This window comes from Engystomops pustulosus, chromosome 10, assembly GCF_040894005.1.
Source record: "Engystomops pustulosus chromosome 10, aEngPut4.maternal, whole genome shotgun sequence".
NCBI lineage: Eukaryota > Metazoa > Chordata > Amphibia > Anura > Leptodactylidae > Engystomops > Engystomops pustulosus.
This window is the reverse complement of record NC_092420.1, coordinates 15,943,857-15,968,579: the sequence shown is the minus strand read 5'-3', so window position 1 is coordinate 15,968,579 and position 24,723 is coordinate 15,943,857. Positions and strand designations below refer to the sequence as shown.

The 24,723-nt window shown below is 44.6% G+C and overlaps 1 protein-coding gene across 1 annotated transcript in view; it reads right to left on the bottom strand.

Moving 5' to 3' along the window:
- The window catches only part of SUCLG2 (succinate-CoA ligase GDP-forming subunit beta), a 138,859-nt gene that overhangs the window by 5,299 nt on the left and 108,837 nt on the right, over positions 1–24,723 (bottom strand). The window contains exon 10 of the mRNA XM_072126993.1: positions 8,429–8,549. Coding sequence (XP_071983094.1) covers positions 8,429–8,549 — 121 coding nt within the window. The remainder of the gene's footprint in view (positions 1–8,428; positions 8,550–24,723) is intronic.

The following is a 24,723-nucleotide window of genomic DNA, read 5'->3' as shown; positions in this document are numbered from 1 at the left end:
GCAAAATGACCTTTTAAAATGGAAAAATCCACTATAGTAATCCGGATAAAGTTGCATCCAGAGTCCACATTCACCATAGCAACAGCAGACAATTTCTGGTCATGGAGGGCCGCTCCGCATTTGGGATCAATGGATGTAAATCTATATTTCTAGAACGTAAAACAATGCCGACACTAGTTGTTTTCATCCCTATGAAGCAGCATAGTCTCATACATCACCGCATCCCCTGCTGTTTCAGTGTCTGTTCAGCAGTGCATGGTACTGCTACTGCATCGGTGCATCTCACAGACGGAGGGAGGAGGTTATAACGCAGCTGTGGATGTGACTTGTGAAGACATTTATACTTATTACAATCAGAGCTGCTGTTAAAGGGGCGTTCGAGCTTATATCATTTATCACATATCCACTGGGAGGGACTTATCAGGTCAAGAAGTGAGTGGAGGAGTCTGATTGGTAGCAATAGTCGAGTACGTGTCCTGATGCTGAAGGTTGCCCGACATTTGTGGGAAACCCACCCGGAGGTTCTGATGGGACCAGAGACTAGGGAGCCAATGTATGTGATGTCATCAGTTCCAGTCCGATGGAACCAGAGACTGTGGAGCCAATGTATGTGACCTTATTAATTCCAGTCCAATGGGACCAGAGACTGGGGAGCCAATGAATATGACATCAGTTCCTGTCCAATGTGACCAGAGACTGAAGAGCCAGTGTAAGTGATGTTATCTGTTCCAGCCCAATTGGACCAAAGACTCGTGAGCCAATGTATGTGATGTTATCAGCTCATGTCGAATGTGACCAGAGACTGGGGAGACAAGGTATCTGAGATCATCAATTCCAGTCCGATGGAACCAAAGGCTGAAGAGCCAATGTAAGGGACGTTATCATTCTGGTCCAAAGGGACCAAAGAATCATGAGCTCAGGTATCTGACATCATCAGCTCCAGTCGGACATGACCCGAGACTGGGAAGCCAATCTATGTCACGTCATCAGCTTCAGTCCAATGGGAGGTGAGACTGGGGAGCCATCGTTCAAACAAAGGGTCCTCAGGAGTATAGGATTTTCTTAATCTCTGATAATCCCTTTAATTGAATCAGAGTTAAAGGAAAATACCAGCCAGAAGGATTCATCGTCTATCTACCGGTACCGGGCATTGACAAAATCCCTTTCCAGTGCCCACATTGGTGGCTACGGCACATGGACAGTCTGATACATGGAAAAGTACATAAGGGGGCAGTAATGGGTTAAAAGTAAGAGCGCCAGATCATGGATAAGTGGAATGTTGTATTATATAATGCCGGCACAGGTCGGATCGCTCCGGTGTCTCTCCATACGAGTATCACACAAGTATTGGGCATGTACCATCCTCCCACATCATATATAATCTCATGTAGTGGATAGTCCCTGGCGCCGCTCATCCCTGCAGAGTGACACTTTCATTCGCTTGGATTAGGAGCCTTTTATTGCTCTCATATCAGAGATTTCCTCTCCTCACAGACCTGGAGCCTATATCCCTGTCCCAATAAACCTGATCCCCGCTCTGCTCGGCGCTTCTTATCAAGGAGAAAATCCTATTAAAGTCCATCGCGGTGATACACACATCTCCTTTAAGAAGGACTGCGAGAAGTAATATCAATGAGCCGCTACACTCTACAACAGCGAGCGATCGGGTCCGGACTGACGGGCAGGGTTAGGACATCACCTTCTCTGCAGTATTTGCACATACATGTATTAATATCATCTAACAGTCACTGCAACTTTTCTGATAAAGTTCCAAAGTCCCAGCAAAAAATATAGTTAAATATTGAATTTATATGTACCGATGGCCACCACTAGGGGGAGCCCAAGTGTATTCGGCGTAAGTTTTACACATTGAACAACATAAACCTTTTGTGCCCCACCACGAGAGGCGATGCAAGGGTCAGTAGGTAAAACCAGTTTTAAAAAATGTATACTTTTTCTTTTTTAATTTTTTTTTTTATCAATTTCCTAAATTTTGGAAAACTTTTTTTTTTTAAATTCCAAACATCTCAAAATAGTTCAGTACAAGAAGTAGGAGATAAATAACAGGATGATGCGGTACAACAGTACAACCGCCGGTTCTGATGTGCGCCAAGTACATCACTCCCCCTCCCCCCTTCCCCCCCCCCCCCAAAAAAAACAGTCAATGTTCTTATTGCTGGTTTTTATTTCATGTTTCCTGTAACAAAACCTAATAATCCTCGGTCCCGGCAGGTGGGCCTCCTCTTCATTAGGCAAGTAAATATATACAATTAGAAAGTTGCCATGTTCAGAGGGGGCCGCTAATCCCCTCCCCTCATCCCCGGATCACACGGCCTGTAATTACTATACAGTTGGTAACAAAGATTTGCTGGTAAAATCCCCCTAAATCACGGCAGATTTGACTGATTAAAACTTTCCTCATCAAGACATTTTGTAATTCACTGAACGAGCAGAGAGATTACTCAGGCGGCGGTGCAGACAGATTCTTCGAGTTACTTCTAGTGAAAGACGCCAGGGTTTCTTAAAGGGAATCTGTCAGCAGTTTTGACCAGTGTTCGGTATTGTCCCTGGTAAAATGTGTAATCATACCCGTGTGTGTGGTAGTAGCAGCAGGACTGTGAATGGCGGTTTATCTTAATGGATTATAGCTTCTCAAAGTGCACAGTGGGCGTGTCCTCACACTGCTGTGCTCTGAGCAGCCAGCCACTATCATTGTGTATGTTAGTAGTTTCAAGGCTATAAATCAGTGTAAAAGTATTGTCCCTGTAGAGATGTGTAATCATACCTTTGTGGGTTTGGTTGGTAGAAGCAGGACTGTAAAATTATTGCAGCTTCTCCAAGTGCACTGGGAGCATGTCCTCACACAGCAGCGCTCTTAGTTCTCGGTCTTGAGGTAATCACAAGGCTCCGCCCCCTCTGTTCTGAGTGACTGCTGTACTATGTAACCAGAAGCCTGATACAGCAGAGGAAAGGAGCAGCTCAATGCAGACAGCACAGCAGTGTGAGGACAGACCCCAGAAGGACAATCCTCACAAAGTAAAACAGGAGGTGATTTTTACTACATTATTATTTGCAAAACTGTAGGTAATCTAAAGGACGCAGAAGTGAACTTATCACCCGCATATTATGCTATATGTGGTACATATGGGATTTCCTCATGTGAATGTGCCATTAACCCCTGGGGGGCCGTCATGAGGGTTGCACTGGGGTAGGAACCTCAGCCCTATTGCTGTACATAGGGCCATAGGACGCCCCCTACTGCACAGTCCTCCGCTCTATCATTGGGATTCAGCGGATGCGGAACAATAAATGGTATGACTCTATTCCTTACTCTATAAGATGCAGCTGGATTCTCCGGAGGACGCTGTGCAGAGTCTACGCCCGCGCTGCAGAGCTCAGATAACATAATACGCAAGTTGCCGGCTCCTGCTTTGTGGAGCCGGGGATGTTTGAAGAAGCCGCTATGGGCAATGCAATAGAATTATAAGAAGATGAGAAAATGTCTCTGTGTAGAGTGGTTTGTCTGAAATCACCCGGACACAACAGCTTCTTACAGACCCTGAGCGGGAGACTGGTAACACAAGGCATTGCCGGACATCACAGATTCAGAATAACAATACTGCCCATTACAGACAACATCAAGAAAGCAACACTGCTACCACTACTACCACATCCACATCTTATAATACCACCCCGTCCGCTGCCGCTGCCACTACCACCCCGTCCGCTGCCACTACCACCCCGTCCGCTGCCACTACCACCACCACCCCATCCGCTGCCACTACCACCACCACCCCATCCGCTGCCACTACCACCACCACCCCATCCGCTGCCACTACCACCACCACCCCATCCGCTGCCACTACCACCACCACCCCATCCGCTGCCACTACCACCCCCGCCACATCCGCTGCTAACTAGATATGGGAGGTTTTGGGCAAAATCAAAATCTCTTGCTTTAAACAAATAGATGATTCTCAATTTCAATCTCTAACTCTCTGCGCTCTTTGTATGTTACCCCCTACTTATCTCTCTAAACCCCCCTTCTTTGTATGGTACCTCCTACTTATTTCTATATGCCCCCCCCCTCTCTGTTAACTAAAACCAGAAGCTTCTAGGAGTATCTTTATACATTAGCTCCGTCCCTGCAGCCCAGCTAGCACCAATTTAGCAAAAAATAAAACTGCCCTGTTCCTCTGAATGAGCGAATTAATCAGATTACTCACTCAACCCTTTCACAGAGATGATAAAGGGGGCAGGGGTGTGTGTATATATTTTGGCAAATTTCTCTCCATTGGAGAGAGGCTGTCTGACACACAGTCTGTACATTTATTGAATTGAGAATTGTGTAATACCTATATTGCACCTGTGGGGGGTGCTGCAGGGAAAGAGAACACTTACTACAGGCTGCAGCAGATCGCTGTGATCAGGCTTTGTTTCACTTATTTAGTAATATAGAATGTAAGAGAACATGAGGATGCATACCTATGGTCTGACCGTGGCCCAGCACAAGCTTATAGGCACCACGCGTCCTCATAACTGGAGCTGGCGAGGTCCGAGATAACATTTATTATATCAATACTTGTGTTTACTGAATAAGTTTTGCCTCGTCTGCAGGATGCGAGTTTTGCTTGTGTACATTCAGACTTTTCGCCTGCCATCAGCATTGCTGACGCGGCACTTGTCAGGGTGCATTAGCATTGCCCGATGCAGACGGTGGGCATATCACAGCGCGGAGATACCTACAGTATCCAAATATTATCTGGGAATGCTCTCCGTACAATTTGTAACTTCTCCGTCTGGGATCCTGAAATCTCTACTTTCTAGAATCCAAAATATTGGTTGCTGCAGAACCAAAAATACATGGAAATGGCTTAAAATTCCTTTAAAAATTGGATTTAAAGGGAAACCATTAGTAGATTTGACAAAGCAAATCTGCAGATAGTGTTTTTGGCTTTGGAGAGATGTGTAATAATACATTTGTGTATGTTGTTAGTAGCAGCAGCACTGTGAAATGTGGATCTATATTCCAGGATTGTAGCAAGTGCATAGTGGTTTTATCCTCACACTGCTGTGCTCTGTAGTCTCTGCAAATAGTGTTATTGTCCCTGGAGAGATGTGCAATAAGACTTTTGTGTATATTGAAAAGGACTAGGAAAAAATGATTTATATTCTAGGGTTGTAGCTTCTCATAGAACACTACGAATCTATCCTTGCACTGCTGTTCTCTGTGCTCTCCCTGAACAGTGTTAGGGAGAACCCAGGTAATTTGTTTGTTAAGGTGGTCGTAAAAATGCATCTACACATGTCAGGGTCGCAGATTCTCTCTGGTGTTCTGGAGGATTGTCCTCACACTGCTGTGCTGTGGTGCACTGGGAGGATGTCCTAACACTGCTGTGCTTTTGGCTCTCTGCAATGAGCTGCTCCACAAATCCTCAATGGGGCTCAAAGAAAAAGCTGTAGCAAGCTGCTGGATGCATATAAAAATCTACATGAGACGGGAGGGGGTGTGGAGCAGCCCAAGGCTAAAGTACTTCAACACAGCAGTGTGAGGACAATCCCTCAGTGCACCAATACACAGCAGTGTGAGGACAACCCCCCCCCCCCCCCCAAGCACCAATACACAGCAGTGTGAGGACAATCCTCCAGAACACCAATACTTAGCTGTGCAAGGACAAACCCCCCCCCCCCCCCCCCCAAGCACCAATACACAGCAGTGCGAGGACAATCCCCCAGTGGACCACAGCACAGCAGTGTGAGGACAATCACCCCCAAAGCACCAATACACAGCAGTGTGAGGACAATCCCCCCAAGCACCAATACACAGCAGTGTGAGGACAATCCCCTCAAGCACCAATACACAGCAGTGTGAGGACAATCCCCCAGTGGACCACAGCACAGCAGTGTGAGGACAATCCCCCCAAGCACCAACACACAGCAGTGTGAGGACAATCCCCCCAAGCACCAATACACAGCAGTGTGAGGACAATCCCCCCAAGCACCAACACACAGCAGTGTGAGGACAATCCCCCCAAGCACCAATACACAGCAGTGTGAGGACAATCCCCCAGTGCACCAATTCACAGCAGTGTGAGGACAATCCCCCCAAACACCAATTCACAGCAGTGTGAGGACAATCCCCCCAAACACCAATTCACAGCAGTGTGAGGACAATCCCCCCAAACACCAATTCACAGCAGTGTTAGGAGATAATCCCCCCAGTACCAATACACAGCAGTGTGAGGACAATCCCCCCAAACACCAATTCACAGCAGTGTTAGGAGATAATCCCCCCCAGTACCAATACACAGCAGTGTGAGGACAATCCCCCCAAACACCAATTCACAGCAGTGTTAGGAGATAATCCCCCCCAGTACCAATACACAGCAGTGTGAGGACAATCCGCGGTGGACCACAGCACAGCAGTGTGAGGACAATCCCCCAGTGGACCACAGCACAGCAGTGTGAGGACAATCCCCCAGTGGACCACAGCACAGCAGTGTGAGGACAATCCCCCAGTGGACCACAGCACAGCAGTGTGAGGACAATCCCCCAGTGGACCACAGCACAGCAGTGTGAGGACAATCCCCCAGTGGACCACAGCACAGCAGTGTGAGGACAATCCCCAAGTGGGCCACAGCACAGCAGTGTGAGGACAATCCCCCCAAGCATCAATACACAGCAGTGTGAGGACAATCCCTCCAAGCACCAACACACACAGCAGTGTTAGGAGATAAGCCTCCCCCAGTACCAATACACAAAAGTGTGAGGACAACCCCCCCTCCCACAAGCACAAATACAAAGCAATGTTAGGAGATAACCCCCCAGTACCAATACACAGAAGTGTTAGGACTATCCCCCCAAGCACTCCTGCAGTTTACCAAGATGAATACTGGACTATAAATGCATGTTATTGGGCATTAAGTAGTAACAAAAGTAATGGACAAAAGATCGCCCACTAAGGAATCCAAAGCTGCTATTCATGGACGGCAAGTTCATAGAAGTCAATTACAATCCTTCGTCAGGAGGGTCTGGACCCCCAAGGTCTTCTGTGACGCTGCTAAGGTGTGGCAGGAGGTAGGGACCAATCTCAGGCTTCATCCCCACATGAGGCAGGGACAGGTGTGCAACCCCAATAGGCTCCGCAGAGCTGGAAACCGCATGATAGCGCCAAGCAGCTGCCTAAAGGGGCCAGGTTTTTGTCGTTCCTATGTGATCTCCTTATGATGGAGGGAAAACATCCGTCTATTTACAGAAACACCTGTAGCGACTACCGGGAAGACTCACCAAGGATTCTCTTTCATCTTACAGAAACAAGCACTTAAAGAACATTACAAGGAAGCTTTGAGGATTACATTTTGTGCTGTTTTCTGACATATTTTGATAGTTCAATGACAGCAAATTAATGTTCTTTTTACACAGAGTGATTACAGAGAAAACGAGTAATGCTTGGAGGCGCCGGGTAAGGCTGCGCGGTGCACGTCTCCCTCGCTCGCTCGCGCTTTCCCTTTCAAATTGTAGAACAAAAAGAGAAAAACATAAAAACTAGACACACATTCGCCTGTGGGATGTTTGAAAGGACGACACGTCCCTCTCTGTTGTGCCGGGGACAAAGGGAACTGACAGTAATGTGAGGACCCGGGTCCCTGTGTTCTAGAATTTGAGGTGAAAATGACAGGTGGTAAAGAGATTTAAAAAAAAAAAAAAAACAATAAAAACAATAAAAATAATGAAAAGCAAAAACTAAATATCCTTTGAAATAAAAGTTCTTCAAAAAATACAAAGAACCATTTTAAAAATCCCCAAAAATGTAACCTGATTCCACAATAACATTCCAGGACAGAGTACTTGGGGGCGTGTCCTCACACTGCTGTGCTCTTAGCTCTCTGCATTGAACTCCTCCTTAGCCCCTCCTCTCTGCTCTGTAGCAAACCTGATCGGATACTACAGAAGTCAATGTAGAGGGGCAACAGAGACACTGTGGAACAGTTTGAAGCAGAGATTTCAGAACACAGCAGTGTGAGGACACTCCCTCCAGTTCATTTGTTATCACAGTCCTGCTGCTAATAACTTAGACAAAGGGCAATACTATGGATATGGTCTTTTTAAAAGGATTATTCCAGGATTTTGGCTTTTTTCCATCATTAGAATATGTGATCAATACCAGATCTGTAGAGATCAGACACCAACAGCACCTCCCTCCTCCGACCGATGTCTACACAAGCACAGTGCTCTATATTGTATAGTGGCTATGGTTGGCATTGCAGTGAACACCCTATATGTTGAATAGGACCATGTGACCTCGGCACCGAGAAGCAGAAAAACCTCTTACCAGAGACCGGTGAAGCTTCAGCCATGACCTTGACCCTTGAAAACCTGTTACTGATCACCTATCCTTATACAAAGACAAAGCACTCAAGAAAATTACCTTCAAGTCTGACCACCAGAGGCACTTTGAGCTCCAGCTCTCGGCAGGCCTTTGTGATACCATTGGCGATGATGGCACAGTTGACTATTCCTCCAAAAATGTTAATCAGAATGGCTTCCACCTGTCAAAAGAACAACAGAAAGATTAATTTCCCAGTCCTGGTCCTTCATGATATATAACTTCATATGTGATTATCAGTGCAGAGAAGGTCCCTGAGATATGTGAGGTGGCCCATCATCTCCCCTCCTCCTAGTCCATCATCTCCCCTCCTAGTCCATCATCTCCCCTCCTCCATCATCTCCCCTCCTCCTAGTCCATCATCTCCCCTCCTCCTAGTCCATCATCTCCCCTCCTCCTAGTCCATCATCTCCCCTCCTCCTAGTCCATCATCTCTCCTCCTCCTAGTCCATCATCTCTCCTCCTCCTAGTCCATCATCTCCCCTCCTCCTAGTCCATCATCTCTCCCTCCTTGCCCATCATCTCTCCTCCTTATAGAACAAGGGAGCAACTAAGACATCAACGAACTCTAGAACCATGATAAAGATGCACAGGGTGATGGAGATCCCCTAAACGGCAGGAGCCTGTGTGATCTGTATCATTTACTCATGTTACCCATCATCAAGCTTGGACCTTGGAAACCTTCCATGTAAAATAATTTTGGCCTATTCCTCGTTGAACACTTGGTTTTCATCGATGAGAAACCAAAAGAAGAGAAATGGTGAATAGGGCGATGCTCAGTTTCTTAGGTGAAGCTACCTACTAACCAAGACTGAAAGTCCACTGAACATCCTTCAGCCACTTTCCAAGGTCAGTGAAAACAGTGAGGACATTGTTTCTTCAATGAAATTGGTGGAAAAACACAGTACAGGCGGTCCCCTACTTAAGAACACTCGACTTACATACGACCCCTAGTTACAAACTGACCTCTGGATGTTGGTAATTTATTGTACTTTAGTCCTAGGCTACAATAATCAGCTGTAACAGTTATCACAGGCGTCTGTAATGAAGCTTTAGTGGTAATCCTGATTCTTATGACAACCCAACATTTTTAAAATCGAATTGTCACAGAGACCAAAAAAGTTCTGGCTGGGATTACAATGATAAAATATACAGTTCCAACTTACATACAAATTCAATTAAGAACAAACCTACAGACCCTATCTTGTATGTAACCCGGGGACTGCCTGTATAGTATTTTTCGGACTATAAGGCGAACCGGATTATAATGCACACCATCAATAAATGCCTGCTAAAACGTCTAGGTTAATATATAAGGCGCAACGGATTATAAGGATGAATGACCAGCAGGTGGCAGACCTGTGCACAGTTCAAGGCAGCTGTTGTCTGTAAGTAAGGTTCGTATATAAGGCGCACTGGACTATAAGATGCACCTTTGATTTCTGAGAAAATCAAAGGATTTTTTGTGCGCCTTATAGTCCAAAAAATACAGTAAGCATACCTAGAAATCCCCTATTTACTATCATGGGTCATCTACAGAAGACCTCTTAGCGTTAGTGAAAGTATCATCAGTCACATTACCACCAACGAAATAATGAAAACCGCCTCATTTCCTTTGAAGTGCAGAAAACTCCGATTATAGTGAGTGGGGAGTAGTCAAAGTTTGCCGATTGCTCACCAAAACATAACTCCCAGGAAACCAGTTGATCATAGAAAATCGAGAAACTTGTGACTATGTTAGAACCTCTATGGGACCTCTACCACAACATGGTACCAATATAGGACCTGTTACATAGCATGGTACCCCAATAAGACATCTACCACAGCATGGTACCAATATAGGACCACTTACATAGCATGGTACCCCAATAAGACATCTACCACAGCATGGTACCCCTATAGGACCACTTACATAGCATGGTACCCCAATAAGACATCTACCACAGCATGGTACCCCTATAGGACCACTTACATAGCATGGTACCCCAATAAGACATCTACCACAGCATGGTACCCCTATAGGACCACTTACATAGCATGGTACCCCAATAAGACATCTACCACAGCATGGTACCCCTATAGGACCACTTACATAGCATGGTACCCCAATAGGACCTCTACCACAGCATGGTACCCCTATAGGACCACTTACATAGCATGGTACCCCTATAGGACCACTTACATAGCATGGTACCCCTATAGGACCACTTACATAGCATGGTACCCCTATAGGACCTCTTACGTAGCATGGTACCCCTATAGGACCTCTTACGTAGCATGGTACCCCTATAGGACCTCTTACGTAGCATGGTACCCCTATAGGACCTCTACCACAGCATGGTACCCCTATAGGACCTCTACCACAGCATGGTACCACTATAGGACCTCTACCACAGCATGGTACCACTATAGGCCCTCTTACGTAGCATGGTACCCCTATAGGACCTCTACCACAGCATGGTACCCCTATAGGACCTCTACCACAGCATGGTACCACTATAGGACCTCTACCACAGCATGGTACCACTATAGGACCTCTACCACAGCATGGTACCCCTATAGGACCTCTACCACAGCATGGTACCCCTATAGGACCTCTACCACAGCATGGTACCACTATAGGCCCTCTTACGTAGCATGGTACCCCTATAGGACCTCTTACGTAGCATGGTACCCCTATAGGACCTCTTACGTAGCATGGTACCCCTATAGGACCTCTACCACAGCATGGTACCCCTATAGGACCTCTACCACAGCATGGTACCCCTATAGGACCTCTACCACAGCATGGTACCACTATAGGACCTCTACCACAGCATGGTACCACTATAGGCCCTCTTACGTAGCATGGTACCCCTATAGGACCTCTACCACAGCATGGTACCCCTATAGGACCTCTACCACAGCATGGTACCACTATAGGACCTCTACCACAGCATGGTACCACTATAGGACCTCTACCACAGCATGGTACCCCTATAGGACCTCTACCACAGCATGGTACCACTATAGGACCTCTACCACAGCATGGTACCACTATAGGCCCTCTTACGTAGCATGGTACCCCTATAGGACCTCTACCACAGCATGGTACCGGCGTAGTCTACCTACTTGTGTGATTTTTCAAATGTGAAAGTATGGAAAGAACCAGAGACACTTCATGAGAACCTGCTTTGCACTAGGAACCAAGTGAGCCAAGGCCATATTAGAAAGTATCGCTATGAGCCAAACCCCGAGTGGTACAGTACCTGATGCAAACAACCAAGTCCAGGGTCAGGCAACCTCTCACTAAAAAGTAGACTTGGTGGGCAGAACAGTGGAGACACAGTAAAAAATTGCAGCAGTGATCAACTTTAACGACGCTCCATTAAATCGACATCAAACCAAGGCCGAAGCAGATGGCCAATCCTCAATTTCAATTGAAATGTGCCACCTGCATGGGCTTGGGTTTGACTATGTTTTAGTGGACCAACAATAAAAATGATGGACTTATAATAAATAAGTGGCACGTTAAAGTGGTCACTTAAGTATTGGATTTCCTTATTGCAAGGGACACAAGAACAATAGAAAAAAAAAAAACAGAACCGAGTTGGTACCATATGAAGAAAGACGGTGGACAAGTGGCTAATGTGAGGTCATTGAGGGTTGAAACCGGCAGAAAGGTGGATACAAACTTAATTTTTCCTTTTCTAGTTCATACAGAAAATCCTAATAAAAGAAAATAAAAGGCGACAAAAATAAAGCATTTGTTACCTGTGCATAAAGATGCCCGAAATCTCAGAATGATCAAACGGCGATTAATGCGAGATCTTTGTGTTTACGCACAAAAGCAGATTTAATCAACATCTGAGGCGGCGTGTGTTTGGTCTTGGCGAACATGAAAGTTGTCGCCTCCTCCCTTATCTGTTCTGTGTTGATCAAGGGATTCCAGGAAGCCACGTTTTTGTTTTTTTTCCTATTGATGAACGTGCCCGACTGCGTGCGAATGATTTATGGATGGAGCACGGATGACAGACACATGTCGGAGATGTAGTTAGTAGTCAAAGACTTACTGCTGGGCACTAGCACTGTGCCGGGAATCGGGGCTGGATGTGTCTGGGTACTTGGGTTTGGCCATGGAACCCAAATCTTACCAATTTCTAGAGTCATAAAACCATAGGAAGTTTAGTCTAAGGTTTCAGAAGAGCGTTTGCTGAAACATGATGCGGGCAGTCCCCCATTTTCACTAAGGATGGTCTGTACTGCTCGACAAACCCACCAGCATTAGATAGTAATCTACTAACTGGATGCAGAAGATCTTATAAAGGGTAAATTCACAGATTTGTTGCAATGTGTAGGGATGATTTTGTAGCAAACAGTGATTGTTGCCAAATCAGGTTCATCATAGAAGTGGCATTTATGAATTCACTTACACTAAGGCTTTAGTACACGTGCGTAGAGGTCGTGAGTTAGACCCATAGCTTTCTATTAGGAATGTTCACAGTGGTGCAAGCACCGTGCCTCACCGCACAATGAATGTGCCGATAAGGCCGTTGCAATCGACACGATTGGGGGTGAGCAGCGGCCGGATGTTGTGGTAACGACGAGGCCTATCTGGGTCCAGCAGAAGAGATTATGGTAGGGAATTTACTTTCATTCCCTTTATCACTACAGTCACTTGATCATGAAGGTCTTATGCCAGTGTGTTTGGTGCAATGACCCTAAAATTCGGTGCAGAATGGAAGTCCTGACTTTACATCATCTTGATAATCTTTGAAAAGTCGAAGGGGTTGAAATAAATTTTCCCTAGAAGCCCTAGCTGCTATAAAAGTAGTAAAGAAGTTACAACTAGCTCATAGAGGTGAAGCGATGATGTCACGTCTACTGCTTGTACAAACCAGAGGCTTACACAAGACCAAGGCTGAAGTGGGCCACACGCTCATCGTGATGCCTGCGCCCCAAAGCAGCAAGTGGCGATGGGGAAGTCCCACTTGGCCAGAGATAAGGGTCCCGGTAGGTAGAGATCGAGTGCCCAAAATGAGACCCAAAAACCACTAGCTTTTCCCAAAGTGCCAATTTAGGCAGTAACAAACTTATTGCTACCAGAATCTTTGAGCTCCAATCTGACCCTGTCCACACCTTTTTACTCTTCGGACAGGACCAAGCAGCACAGGATGGGTCACTTTAAAATATCAGGGCACTACTTGGACTGCCTGAGACTGCAGGAAGGTGCCATGTCTGGCAAACTCACACCGGTGCCATAGATTCGCCACCACTGCTCTATACTTTAACGACTCTTCTCAGTCAATCCCCATGAATCACCCCGTGAGCTACGCCGTTTTCTGACAGTGAGAAACACAAGTTTAATTTCTATATTTTCGACAGGAACAAAATTGTGGCTAGAAAAAAAAAAAAACCACATAGGAAAATAAGCGCACACAGCATTTCCCAGACGGGGAGATTTCCGAGAGCGCAGCATAAAAGCCGATTTTATTAAAAGTTCATTCCAAAATACTAAAAACTCCAAGCTCTGAACGTAACCTCCCGTAATAGACACATAAAACATGCTGTCTTTATGTAAACTACGGGCTGTTTGCATTTATGGCCCCGCATCGCTGTGAGCGCTGTTAGTCAGGGTCAATTGGAGAGGCAGACATTTTATCTGTGTTGTAAATAAGCTGGCGGGACGGAGTTCTTTAAGCTAATTAACTACACTATGCTTACAGTGAGAACGGTACGGCACCGGTGCAAACGCAACACGTGCCAGGACAAGACCGGCCTATTATCCAGGATTGTCCAAGAAATTCTTGGAAAGGCAAGAAATCAAAAAGACAAGTAGGTTGTTCCCATATCTGGGGGCGAGAGCTGCAGGCCAGGCTGAAAATGCTGCACTACCATGACCCACTGTAATCTAATCGTTTTTCAGTATAGATCATGTATACCACTAGTGATCGAGGACGATCAGAGGGAGGGGCCAAGGCATGAAAAGGGCGGAGCATACGTCTAAAAAGAATTTTTGAAAAGATATTCAAGTGTTTCTGTATTGGTGATGTATACTACTTATGACCAAAGAAGGACATAGGGGAGCGGCCTATTCAATAAAAGGCGGAGAATGAAGTGAAGGAGTTTCTTGCAGTACTGGTCATATATACCGATTGAGGTGGATTTGGGGAAGTAGTTTAAGAAATATTTTTCCAAATATAAATAATAATGACTTGGCTTCCACTCAGATTCTTCTTAGCCCATAGCACAAGAAGATTCCTACTCTACTGATGAATGATATATGTCCTTCATTATGCTGCGTCAAGTCCCACCCTACAGATTTCTCTAGACTGAATGCACCAGGAACATGCATATTAGGGTATAGGGGACACAATAGAAAGCATTGCTCAGGCTACCATAAAACGTAATCACAGCCATGAGAGTTGAGCGTAGTTTCTTACATTAGCGAGGAGTTACATTTTGGGCATATATCATTCACTTCACATGTACTTAAAGGAACGCACTAGGCAAAACTAGTTCATTGAGCATGACTTATTGTATCCCTACAACCTTGCTAGTCATGTTCGTCCCTTCAAGGTACAATTCAATGAATCAGGTTTAACTGGAGAGTTCCTTTAAAGGACGTCTACCACCAGGATGAAGGATTGTATAACAAGCACACTGATTTACTGGTGCGTGCCTACCCTGGCAGGATCCACTCTTTATTTTCTTAGGACCTTTTTTTTTTTTTTTTAAGGGCATAGGAAGCTACAAGAACAGTGGATCTTTCCAGAGGGAGCACACCAGTATGTCAGTGTGCTTGATTTATAATCCTTCATCCTGGTGCTAGATGTCCTTTAAAGAAACCTTAGATGTGAGGTTGCCTATCAAGTCAGAATGTGCACAACCCAATGAAGCAATAACCAGAAAGATGGAATGCAAATTTCTTTTGAGAGAAATATCAAAACTGAGTCTTCGACCCCATTCACAAGGGCCACGCGGGGGCGTATATATTCAAATTGAGGCCCGATATACGTCCCCATAGATGCCAATGACATGGGGCACGGTACTGAAAGAGATAGAAAGATAGAACTTGCAATATCTTTGGCCGTAAGAACAGCCGTGCAGTGCTATTTCCTATGGAGAGGAGTGGCCGGATGAGCACACATAAGCGTGAGTGTACCCTTAGACCGCGTAGGGCCCGAATAGCCCTCAAAGGCATTAAGTTAGTAGACCGCGATGTTTCGGAGAGACCATATATGTATGAAGCTGGAGAAGCTGAATATTGATGCTCAGCTCTGTTCTATGATATGGTTTAATTTGCAGTCCAGTAATTAATTCAGTTTCCCATTATGTGTTTTTGGCCCGTCCTTGCCTGATTCATGGCCGCTGCACTCCGCAGGCAGATGTATGTATTGTACCAGAACATATTGATGAATCGTGCGGCGTCCAGTAAGTCCATTTACATCGCTCCACTATTCCATCACATCTTGCAGGGTAAGGAGTCTCTTCATTTTTTTTTTTTTTTGCACTCGGATTTTACGTGCTATTAAATCGCTGCGATATTCATTATTTAATAGATTCCCATTAATTTCAACAGCAAAGAAAAAAAAAAAAACTCCGGATCGAGTTGGCAATAATTGCTTGCATGGTTAACACTTCTCGCAATCAGTATTATTGCAAATGAAATTAAGTTAAAAGAAGGAAAAAAAAATAAGTGTAGTGAACAAAGAGATTGTACAGTTTTAATATGTAGAAATAAGGGCTTCAGGGGATATACAAAAGGGAGGTTCTGGCTGTAGCCAGGTTCCAAATTATCATATTTTTAATATGGCTCAGACATATGAACCATAAAAGAGCCATTACTTCAGGCAGAATCTACAAAGAAGGTGAGAACTGGACCACAAATGCAACAATTACATAGGTTCTGTATCGTATCTTTGAATACTAAGTATCTATGTTCGTCATGTGTTCCAACTTCCTGACATGGGTCTTGTTTTCTCTTCAGCTGTGGCTCTGCTACATCATTCAGGTGCTGGCTGTGTGACTCGCTAAAGAGCTGTATGTGAGTGGCTGAAGAGAAATCAGCTCACTCCTCCCTCGGGAGTTCTTTTCAACGGGAGGTGGGGGTGAGCAGGAAGGACATGAATATGCCGGACACAGCCCACAGAGAAGACTACGTTGACTCTCCATCTATGCAAATGACCCCATGTGATTCCAGTCTTTACTAAAGGACTGTGGAACTTTTGAGGCATGGGAAATAACAATATAGGGATAGTTGTACTGCTGTATAATAGCAGTTATCAGGGATATGTTTAGTTATTATGGGTTAGTTGAAGTGCGGCACGGTGGCTGAGTGAGTAGCGCTTCTGCCTTGTAGCGCTGGCGTCCTGGGTTCAAGTCCCATCCAGGTCAACATCTGCAAAAAGTTTGTATGTTCTCTCCATGGTTACGTGGGTTTCCTCCCACACTCCAAAACATACTGGTAGGTTGTTTAAATTGTGAGCCCCATGGGGACAGGCACCAATTTGACATGCTTTGTGCAGCGCTGCGTAATCTGTGTGTGCTATATAAATAAAGAATTATTATTATTATTTATTTAATGGGGTTTTTATAGAAATCGAGAAACGAAAACCCTGGAGGCTGAAAAGTGATAACCAACATTTAATAATGTTGCTTAGCCTTGTTGAAATAAAAACTGCTAAAACTTTATTAAATAGTTGTATCCTTCCTTCCTTTAATGATTCAGGTAGGACCTGAAGTTTTAGTGCCTGGTATTCGTGAATACCAGATCAATATTACTCCAATGATTAAAGGAAACTTACCATGAGGAATCTACTATCAGAAGTAGATGTGATGGTAGATTCCTCCCGCCTGACTCTGCACGAATCTGCAATTTAATAATCCTGAAACCTAAAACTTTATTTTAGTAATATGTAAATTAACTGCAGAGGCTACTGGGGCGTGTCCTAGCCTTACTGGCTACACCCCAGTAGCCTCTGCAGTTATTTACATATTGCTACAATCATGTTTCTAACAGGTTAGGTGATAATCCAGGATTATTAAATTACAGATTCGGGCAGGCGGAAGGAATGTACTACACATCTACTTCTTATAGAAGATTCATCGTGGTAGGTTTCCTTTAAGGACGTTTACTTTTAAAAAGGTGGACATTTCTCTTACGCCTCTTCTTCACGTTGCGTTTTAGTGTCCCCCATAAAGATTATTTGGAATCTTCATAACGTTGATACATTACGGAAACCATAGCAGCAGTTCCGTTTGGTATAAATGTAACATTAGCTGCAGTTTCCTCCTTAAATTGTAGACTGCGGATTCGGAATCCACTAAAAAGGTCATCAAGCGTAACGCCATGGGAGAAGGCGCTGGCAGACCTCCAGCAGTATCTATTTAGAAGGCAGAGGTGAGAAAGATCTGATTATACGACTGCAGGACATGGAGGATCTATGTACTCCCTCTCCTTCCTTCTCCTGCTGCCGGGTTCACTATGGCTGCCAGCTTCAAAGTGAGGAAGTGTGTAATAAAAGTGCATCCGCAGCAGCGATCCCTCAGCCCCGTAATAAGCGGTAACGCACGGCCGCTCCATCTGAAGTTCTGTCTCTGCAGCTTTGGACCTGGAGATGGATTGCAGCGCTCCATCATCATTAGCTGGAGAATTAAAACGAGGGGGAAATCGTCAACGTCTTCTTCCTTCGCAGCACATTTATAAATCTATAAAGAGGACGTCTAAGTGTCTGCGCCTCCGACGTGCGAGTCTACTGGGGATCCTCCATATCCTGCCCATCTACACAAAAGGTTAAACCGAACGGCTGGGACCTTTCTCCTATAACCCAGCAGATGATTGTATAAAACTTTACGGTGTCAGGCGCGGTATAGCAGAATAAACTGTGATCCCTGGGCTCAGCGCCATGGTGCTCGTGGGTGTGTGGCAATGGGGCGAGTCCACCTGGAGATCAGCTGTAAAGGCAAATGGACCAACAAAAAGATTTCCAAAAAAATTTAAAACTAAAAACGTGTTAGAAAGGGAAGTGAAAATATAGATTAATTGCTTTGCGGTTTAAAATCACACTAGTTATAGTACATGATACATTGGGTCATTTAGGTATTTAAATCTGCCGCTCCTGCTGTATAACATGCTGCCTGCAGATAGGACACTATGTACAATCTGCTCAGCTCCTCCTGCTCTATAACATGCACTACTTAGGAGCCTGTGACATGCTTGGTCCTGCCATTGGAGTGTAAATACACCGGGTCGCATCACCGAGGGTTAAACAGTTACAGAATTGGCGCCAGACGGAGGTGCGAAATGGAATAATCCGAGGAGAAGTCAGAGACTGAATCTATTAGTTTTACATCTCATTGCACAATTCCACACCCTCCGCTGCATAAAATCAATGTATCGTTATTAGGTTTTATTGGTGATAGAATTGTGCACAGAAGTACATACATGTGACGAGGGGCGAGCGCTCCGCAGGGCTTCCACTACTTATCTATAGACGAGTTTCATTATTAGTCTGGTCCAGTTACTGAAGAACAGAAGTAACATTTTCTGAAAGTAGAAATACTTTTCAAGGCATCAAAACTCCTGCAGGCTGAAAGCCATTCCTTCCAAGTCCCCCATGTACATGCAAGCCTGCATTTAGGCAGGTGCTTTCCATGGGTGGGGGGTACACTATCCAATTACAATATCCAACATGCTTGATATTTTGTTTCCTTTGACATCTTCCAGCAGGACACTCGAAAAGTCATTACAAAATTACCGTATATACTGGCGTATAAGACGACTTTTGAAGACTTAAAAATCTTCTGTCCAGTCTGGGGTTGTCTTATACGCCGGTAATGTTTCTCACCTTTCCCGCGATCCACCGAAGCTCTGCTGCCGGTCAGTCAGAGGCCCGCACCTGACCCCTGCGCTGCGCTGATAACTCGGCGCAGCACAGCGGGCAGATGTTTTGAATTGTGACAGCCGCGGGCCTGCCTGTTACAGCGCACGGACTGTTCTGCATCTGGTCCGTGCACTGGATCAGGAGGGCCCGGAGCTGTCATAATTCAAAATTAGAACGGGCCCCCGATCCGCCCCCGTCACACCCGCCTCACACTACTTACCCGCCATCGACCCCATCGCTGACGCAGGCTATGTGACGCGTCTGCCTGCGCCGGGTCTGCTGAGGTCTATGACCCTGCACCTGACCTGCAGACGCATCATCAGCCGTCGCCTGCGCCGGATCCCCTGATGTTTTGTATGCGTTGGAAAAGGGGTAGTCTTATACGGCGAATATATCTTAAACTCTATATTTTAAACAGGAAAGTAGGGGGGTCATCTTATACACCAGGTCGTCTTATACGCCGGAATATACGGTATATACACTGGTTTAGCCGACGATCCTGTAATGTGGATTCTTCACAATTTCTTCTTGGATTGCAATAGCAATATCTAAAGATGTGACTGAGCAGCTGTGGCTTAAAGGGAATCCGTCATCAGTTTTGAACATAAACTGCAGATAGTGCGAGGTATAATCCCTGCAGAGATGGGCCATCGTAGCTTTGTGTGTGTAGTATGTAGCAGCAGGACTGTGAAAAATGAACATTTAATCCAGGTTTTCAGCTCCTGTAAGTGCTCTGGGCGGGTCTTTCAGCCTGAAGAGCTTTCTGCTCTTTGAAGTGAACTGATCAACAGCCCCTCCCCTCTGCTCTGATTGGCTGCTGTAGATATCCAACCAAAATCCTATTTCTGCTCCTACTCTTAGAAGAGGGGAGGGGCTTAGGACAGGACAGAGGGCAGAAAGCTCTTCAGGATGTTAGACCTGTACAAGGCTGCATTATAACTTCACTTTTCACAGTCCTGTTATTACTAACTATACAGATAGTGTATGGTCAAAGCTGTGTAAAGATTTTTCTTTAAACGCTCCAATAAAACATAATTTTTCTTTTTAAATATACAGCATTATAGTAGCCTCTGTGAGCCCCCGGAGCTATTTTGCATATACATAAAAGTAAAAAAACCTGATAGGTGAGTAAAAGGCAATTATCAGTGATTAGGGAGGAGTTAGATTTGAAGAATCAATTAAGCAAATAGATTCCTGACAACAGATTTCCATTTACATAGGAGGAAAATACATAAAAAGTCAGTCCTCCATGGACGATCTGGCTCTATCTATACATATGACACATCTATATATGCCCGTAACAAAGTAGTGGATTAGTCATGGGCAGTCATGACTTTCCCAAAGTCTACAAAAGGTAAAATATTACACAACAGGCAAATTACATGAATGGACCAGGAAGTTTGGGATGATCACTGCTCAACAAGATCATGCTTACTTTATGCAACTGGCCTAATAAACCACTGCCAGTATGTTGTCAAGTAGCTTAGCAGCTTCTAGATCATGTGTCTTTTATGGTCTGGTGGTGGTGTGTGGTGGCATCACCCAGAAAATCAACTTTGAAGTGTGATCTTAGTTGGTTGGTATGAAGTCAAGGAGGCGGAGTTTAACAGTGAAGTCAAGCACCTCCTGCCTTATAATGTTGTCCTAACTCTAATTGATAGTCCTGCATTCGAGGACATCATTGACCAGATCTCCTGGATTTTTGTGAATGATGTGAATCATATGAAAGGTGGTTTAAGAGGCTGGCAGAGCTTGACTTCAGTGTTAAACTCTCCGCCTCCCTGACTTTATACAACCAATTAACATCTCACTTCAAAAAGTTGGATTTTATGGATGATGCTACTAAGCTGGGCCATGAAACAAACATGGTCTAGAAGCTGCTGAGCTGCTGGACAACATAATGGTAGTGGTTTATTAGGCCCATTTCTGATGACAGGTTCCCCTTTAATTGTAGGAGGATAGAGTAAAAGCCTTCCAGGACCTGTTGCATGGCCTAACACCATACAACATAAAACAATCATGACCCCAATCCGGGGGCTTTGGTAATATCAAGTCTGATACAGTCAATGAATACAATCCTCAGTCGATTGGGATAGGTGCAGCTGCCCGCTCTCCGCCAAATCTCATAGCAGCAGCAATACATTACCCTAATCCTATTCATTACAGGAGAGCTTACACCTACATCTTTACTGGATTGTCCTAATACTTAAAATACTGTCCAGGTCAGACAGATAAGCGCAATGGCACTGTGTGACAGCCCCGGAGATTGTTCTGCAGGATTAATGTATTTCTCCTCTGTCAGCATCAGATTTTCTGATTAAAAAGGGGGGAGAGAAAAAGCAAAAGGAACGTCTGGCTGTCACCGATACTTTACAGCTCTTCATATCCGGCCATGTATTGTCCGGACGATTTCTTCCTTTGGCGGCCAGCAGATGTCTCTGAGCACAAGTCTCCGGGTACTCGGAAATCTCTTCAACACCTTGTGATCTCTGTAATTCCATCACAGAGCAGTGGTCAGCACGTATCTCTATGATGAATGATAGTAACGCCGCAGACCGTAGTGAAGATGCAGCTTCCTCATAATGGAGACGAGCCACATCTGTGCCAAGTAGGACCTTGTTGTTAGCAGTCCTCAAAACCACTTGGATGACTCAAGATGTTTCATGTATCCTGGCTGAGTGAGTAGCACTTGTGCCTTGCAGCGCTGGGGTCCTGGGTCAGTGGTTAGCACTTCTGCCTTGCAGCGCTGGGGTCCTAGGTTCAAATCCTACCCAGGTCAACATCTGCAAAGAGTTTGTATGTTCTCTCCGTGTTTGCGTGGGTTTCCTCCGGGTTCTCCGTTTTCCTCCCACACTCCAAAACATACCGTTAGGTTGTTAGATTGTGAGCCCTATGGGGACAGGGACCAATTTTACATGCTTTGTGCAGCGCTGGGTAATCTGTGTGTGCTATATAAATAAAGAATTATTATTATTATTATTATTAGTGAATTATTTGCAATACCACACTTCACCAGTAGAGGCCACTTTAGGAAAATCAAACAGCTGGCTGAAGCTTTCCTCGGTGGCATATTAATGATCGTTGTGATCAGCTGATTTCCAGGTTGGTGTCACCTGTAATTTTAATTATAATTTAATAATTATTATTTTTATTAGTATTCATTTTTATTAATTATTTTTAGTACTATTCATTATTATTCCAGAATTATTTATTATTATGTAAGTAGTATTAGATTATTATAATTATTTAATTGTTATTTAATTATTGTTATTATGTATTTATCCAGATTTAATTATTATTATAATTATTATGATTATTTATGAAGAAATCCCACACCACTATGTAATTTTATATCGTGGTTTAGGTTGTGGTCACACATAACGGTTGGATTGGGTTTAGAACTCAAAGCACATATGCGATTGGGCCAAACCCTCCCTGTTCTGGGTTGAATTAATTAAACCAGGTGTTTTGCAAATTCCATACAATGCAAAAAACGTGGTCCTCCTTACCGATTGCATGAGTTTGGGTTCATCGGCAAATGCAATGGGCTGAGCCCCTCGCAGTTTCTACAGGCAATCAAGTCGGAACGTGTGAACGCAGCCTCAGTCCAACATAGCCTTTCCCAACGTAAAAAGCTGTTTTCAAGTTGTCAACAGTAGTCAAAAGCTGGAAGATGATGGTTGACATCCTCCCAGAGGAGCAACCTAGATTGTGGTGGTTTAACCCCTTAGATGCTGTACTCAGTAGGGCAGGTAGGTAGTTGCAAAGGTGTGGGCCCTCATTGGAAATAAACTGATGATAGAGGGCCAATAGGTTTCCTCCATATCAATGTCAATAGTGGAGTTCTTCAGGGTTTACCTCTTCTTTGGACATCAGATCAACCGGGTTCTGTCAATAGATACCCTTACCTACCCGCTATTCTGAAACAGTCAGGGCATGGTTACTATTCAGGCCTGTGACATGACATCCACTCATCATTTGGCTCTCTAGTGAGGCTTGTTGGTTGTCAGACCACGGCCGATCAGATATCTAGAGATAAGTGATTGAGATAAATATGTGAAGGAAATCGGTCCCATAAAGAAGAGAGTGGTCCTCAATCGCTGTACGGACTTCAATGAGAACGGTGTAATTCCTCATACCTCCTGCGGGGGTGCTGTAGTGAAACAAAACACTTGCCGATACCTTTCCCAACCAATCCTGTCACCAGCTTCTTCATGGGAGGTAAAGACCCAAAGTCAATCTATAATGGATTATTAGCATCAAGACTTCAGCCAGATGCTAATACAACGTCTCGGTCTGGGATCTTAATAATGTAAATAATGATTACTGATGCCCGAATCTAATATTTACAAAAGCGACCCAACGTAAAACGACACAAAATACGTGAAGCGAAAATAACCTCAGCTAAACAACGCAACAAATAACTGCCGGACAGATTGCAGCCGAGAATAGAAACCATTCTGCCTTTTTTTTTTTGGGTGGCTGAGCATTTGTTGTATTTAACAAGACTGCAGTATACAAAACTCCACTAGGGGGCAGTAAGAGCCAAGCGGGAGAGACTTATTTGTTGTTTTTATGTATGCATTTTTTTTTTTATTCCATCCAAAATTACATCCTCTGTGTGGTCTTTTCGCTTCCCTAGTGATCTCCATTAGAAATCGAGAATCCAAATTTCAAAACTTTGTTTCAGTCGTTGACATATTTTGAGGACAGCAAATTACCCCCCCCCCCCCAAAAAAAAAAAAAGTGTCACATGCCAGGGAAAGAGAGATGAAAAAAAAAACATGTGAAATACTGAAATGCAGAGGGGCCGTGGATATCGGCAGATAGATCACTGGGTGGGAATGTAGAAAACTCCTTACGCAGATGTTTAGGCGGTAATGAGCCCCTGGCACCTCGCCCCATCTTCATTAGGAATATGAGAGGCAGGTGAAGATGTAATGTGTCTGTGATAAGTATTATATGGAGGCGTAAAGAGGTAAAGCAGCAGATGAGGAACACCTGCATACACTAGAGGGAGGACGAAGGAGGCAAAAAGCAGCCCAATAGCGTCACATAAGGCTCATTACTGCACAAAATCCAGAGCAACAGACATTGTAAGGAAATCCACCATCCTGATAAACCAGGGACACTTCCTCATAGATCCAGGCACAGTGACTGCGGCGATCTCTTTATATATTATATTACTTCCCTCTAAAAATCAACTTGTAAAAATATGCTAATGAGCCTGAAAGGCTAAGGGGTGGTTCCCAGAGCCCCTCTGTCCAGTTGATTGACAGGCTTTCTCACCCTGCCCCTCTGCTCCTGCTCAGCAATTGCTAATGCACAAGGTAACAGCCTGTGAATCTGCAGCACGGAGGGGCTCTGGGAGCACACCCAGGCTCAGTAGCATAATTATAAAAGTTGATTTTAGAAGGAAAGAGGCCGTGGCTAACAAATATAAGATATAAGAAACATAAGTGTCCCTGGTTT